The sequence below is a fragment of the Nanorana parkeri genome, unplaced genomic scaffold, assembly GCF_000935625.1.
Source record: "Nanorana parkeri isolate BGI_ZX_2015 unplaced genomic scaffold, ASM93562v1 scaffold1914, whole genome shotgun sequence".
NCBI classification, from domain to species: domain Eukaryota; kingdom Metazoa; phylum Chordata; class Amphibia; order Anura; family Dicroglossidae; genus Nanorana; species Nanorana parkeri.
The window spans coordinates 191,007-191,731 of NW_017308182.1; the positions used below are offsets into that span (position 1 = coordinate 191,007).

General features: G+C 35.2%; 1 protein-coding gene across 1 annotated transcript in view; it reads left to right on the plus strand.

Moving 5' to 3' along the window:
- COL2A1 (collagen type II alpha 1 chain) overlaps positions 1-725 on the plus strand; it is a 65,239-nt gene that overhangs the window by 55,133 nt on the left and 9,381 nt on the right. The window contains exon 43 of the mRNA XM_018572045.1: positions 457-564. Coding sequence (XP_018427547.1) covers positions 457-564 — 108 coding nt within the window. The remainder of the gene's footprint in view (positions 1-456; positions 565-725) is intronic.

Consider the following 725-nt stretch of genomic DNA (forward strand, 5'->3'; position numbering starts at 1 on the left):
ATATTATATACATACATATATAAATAAATATATTTATTAGACTTTTTATTGTGTATTTTCTATAATTGTCATTTGCCATCCAAATTGACAACTTAGTGAGAAGATGGAGGTCATTATGATTGGAGATTGGAAGTATGCTATAATTTTGTTAATAGACTTAATACTTTCGAAATAAATTGCATAATTCAAATAGCTCCTTTAGGGATAACAGAAAAATAGAAGATGTTTAAGGTAATTTTTTGATTATGGCAACCTATCCTAAACAACTATGGAGGATGAAGATATTAGAAAGCAAATTATTATGCACTTACTGTTATTCTCAGCTGCTATCCATATTGCTTAGTTAGTTAGAAGATGGAATTCATTATGGCTGAACCTTAAATTAGTCACTTTTATTTGTTACAGGCATACTACTTTCATCCTGCATCATTTTCATGTTTAAATTTGCTTTTTTAGGGTGAACCTGGCAAGCAAGGAAGCACAGGAGGTTCTGGAGACCGTGGACCCCCTGGCCCTGTTGGCCCACCTGGTTTGACTGGACCTTCTGGAGAGCCTGGACGTGAAGTAAGTCATCTTTGTTGTACTCAATAAATGCTTAGAATGCAATTCCAACTTTTTGGAACAAGTCATAAGGGTAACCTACAACCCTTTAAGACAATATATATCATCCTTATGCATTATTGCCTATACCCAAGATGGTGTTGGGGGGGGGGGGGTCTGGATTT